Source organism: Penaeus monodon, chromosome 25 (assembly GCF_015228065.2).
Source record: "Penaeus monodon isolate SGIC_2016 chromosome 25, NSTDA_Pmon_1, whole genome shotgun sequence".
NCBI lineage: Eukaryota > Metazoa > Arthropoda > Malacostraca > Decapoda > Penaeidae > Penaeus > Penaeus monodon.
Window position 1 is genome coordinate 10,185,453 of NC_051410.1, and position 2,094 is coordinate 10,187,546.

Genomic DNA, 2,094 nt, shown 5'->3' on the forward strand with positions numbered 1-2,094 from the left:
GAAATTAAGAATGTTCTTTTAAAATCTAAAAGTATTATATGTACAAGCTATTCCTATCACATTACTTCCAGTTATTTTCGTTTAATATTTGTACTTCCGTGTCTGGAATTTTCGTAAGAAAGTACGTTTCGCCCTAACTAAAGGACTCTAAGAATTCTTTAGTTAAGATGAAACATTATTTATTTTATGCTTCAAGTTCTTTCCCATAAAAAGGACTGTATCTTCGACTGTATTTATATCTATATTCATATTTTATTTCATATTTCTTCTTCAATTATAAGATTAATGCAGATATCATGTATTTTATTTCTGCTAACTAAACTGGTCTAAAAAAATCGTAAATACAAACATACAGAATGACTGAAAAAAATCACTCATTTTTCGAGTTACCAAATTGAAGCGTAGGTTAGCCTTTGTATAAACAACTAAAGGCTATTCAGTTCTATACAATGCGCCATTAGTACTATCTAATTGCTTGCCAATGTTATATCAAAAGAGACCAGAAAAATTGTTTGCAAGCACGCACTCCCCATGCAAAGGTGTTGATGAAAATTGTCCATTACCCTGAGGGTGAGTCACTCGTTATTAAGTAAAGTGGACGGTGTGTTGACTGTATAAAACTAATTACATGGACACAAGGCAACTAATTGAATTATTTGGGATGAAGTGAGTTCGGACAATTAGGTAACCTCCTCTCATTGACTCACTTTTAATAATGATTATATTAAAGATGATATGCTGATGATGACATATTAGCTACCATGGATTTCGAGAAAAGAAAGCATCTTTCTGGATATTTTCTTAACGCAATGCATTTTAATTTCCAGATGAAATATACGAAGGCTCAAAGAACCCTCTACTACTTACCCAGAAGATCAACGCCCCCTTTTCGTGCGCGATGGACCTGCAGAATTTCCCTTTTGACACTCAACATTGCAAGTTGTTGATCAGAATCACCTCCGCCCGCGAGGAATTCCTGCAATGGAGCAACCTGACAGTTTTTTATCTTGGAGAGGTAGTCCTTATGGAATGTCCTTTTTTTCTGCTTTTAAGATCATTATTTCTCTATTTCCCATTTGATGACACTGCAAGTTTGTAAGTTCTGCTGTTTATATATAGTAAAAAAATAATTACAATGAAAGTAAAACGAATATATCAAAGAAATTCACCAAATCGCTACATGCCACATATATATGCCAAGCCTAACCAATATCTTAAAAAAAAAAACTTAAACACGAACGCACCTTTGCAGAGATTGCTCACAGAATACCAAGTGGGAGACATGACGATACGGCGGCGGGAGGAGGCCGAGTACAGCATGGCGGTCGTCGGCATGATCTTCTACCGCCGCTACTGGTACTACCTGACGTCGGCCTACCTTCCCACCATCATGCTCATGCTCATCAGTTATGCGTCTCTCTTCTGCAAGCGCGACAATCGGGATCTGAGGGTCATGATGGCCATAACGACGTTGCTGGTTCTCTACGCCCTCTACCAGCAGATCTCGGACGGCCTCCCAAGGACTTCGTACACTAAGGCGGTGGACGTCTGGTGTTTCTTCGCGATCACGTTTATATTCTCGCAGGTATGTTGGTTTTTGAGGGTGTGTGTGTGTGTTTGGGGGGGGGGGTATAGTGGATATCTAGAAAGAAGAATTCTCTTAATTTTAGTTATGCTGTCTTAAAAATAACCACAATTTCGACAGAAAAACTCCAGACTTACCGTTCTACACTTTTCACCATTATTGTGTTTATTTGTGAAACACCAAATTACGAACCAGTACCAACACCTTACTCCCAGCCAGCACCAGGACCACCCTGCATCCTATAGACACCCAGACCTCTCTCCAACAGGTGATATTCCACGTAGCTATTGACGTCGAGATAACCTGGCCTCGACGCATGCGAACGTCCCCGAGGGTGAAGGAGATCGACCTCGCAAACAAGCCTCGACGCCGCTTCCCTCCCCTCGTCATCGCCCGCGTCGTCTACGCCTTCCTGCTGGTGCTCTTCTGCTTGATCTACTGGGGTGTGGTTCTCGTCGATAAGAACAGGGGCGAAATGGAGCATGAATTTTGAATTAAGGCAATAGATG

The 2,094-nt window shown here is 40.6% G+C and overlaps 2 protein-coding genes across 2 annotated transcripts in view; both read left to right on the forward strand.

The window, feature by feature from the left end:
- Positions 1–1,393, forward strand: part of LOC119589524 — a 46,835-nt gene extending 45,442 nt beyond the window's left edge. Inside the window, 2 exon segments of the mRNA XM_037938125.1 lie at positions 828–1,015; positions 1,253–1,393. Coding sequence (XP_037794053.1) covers positions 828–947 — 120 coding nt within the window. The 3' untranslated portion in view covers positions 948–1,015; positions 1,253–1,393.
- Positions 1,319–2,078, forward strand: LOC119589317 (glutamate-gated chloride channel-like). Its single transcript, XM_037937938.1, has 2 exons — positions 1,319–1,585; positions 1,854–2,078. The coding sequence occupies exons 1-2, from the start codon at positions 1,319–1,321 to the stop codon at positions 2,076–2,078; spliced, it is 492 nt and encodes a 163-aa protein (XP_037793866.1).
- Positions 2,079–2,094: the final 16 nt, after the last annotated feature.

Excerpts from the sequence above, each read along its gene's own strand:
- LOC119589317 (XM_037937938.1), top strand. The coding sequence starts at position 1,319 with ATGGCGGTCGTCGGCATGATCTTCTACCGCCGCTACTGGTACTACCTG. Across the intron at positions 1,586-1,853 it reads TCACGTTTATATTCTCGCAG|GTGATATTCCACGTAGCTAT; the intron begins GTATGTTGGTTT and ends TCTCTCCAACAG.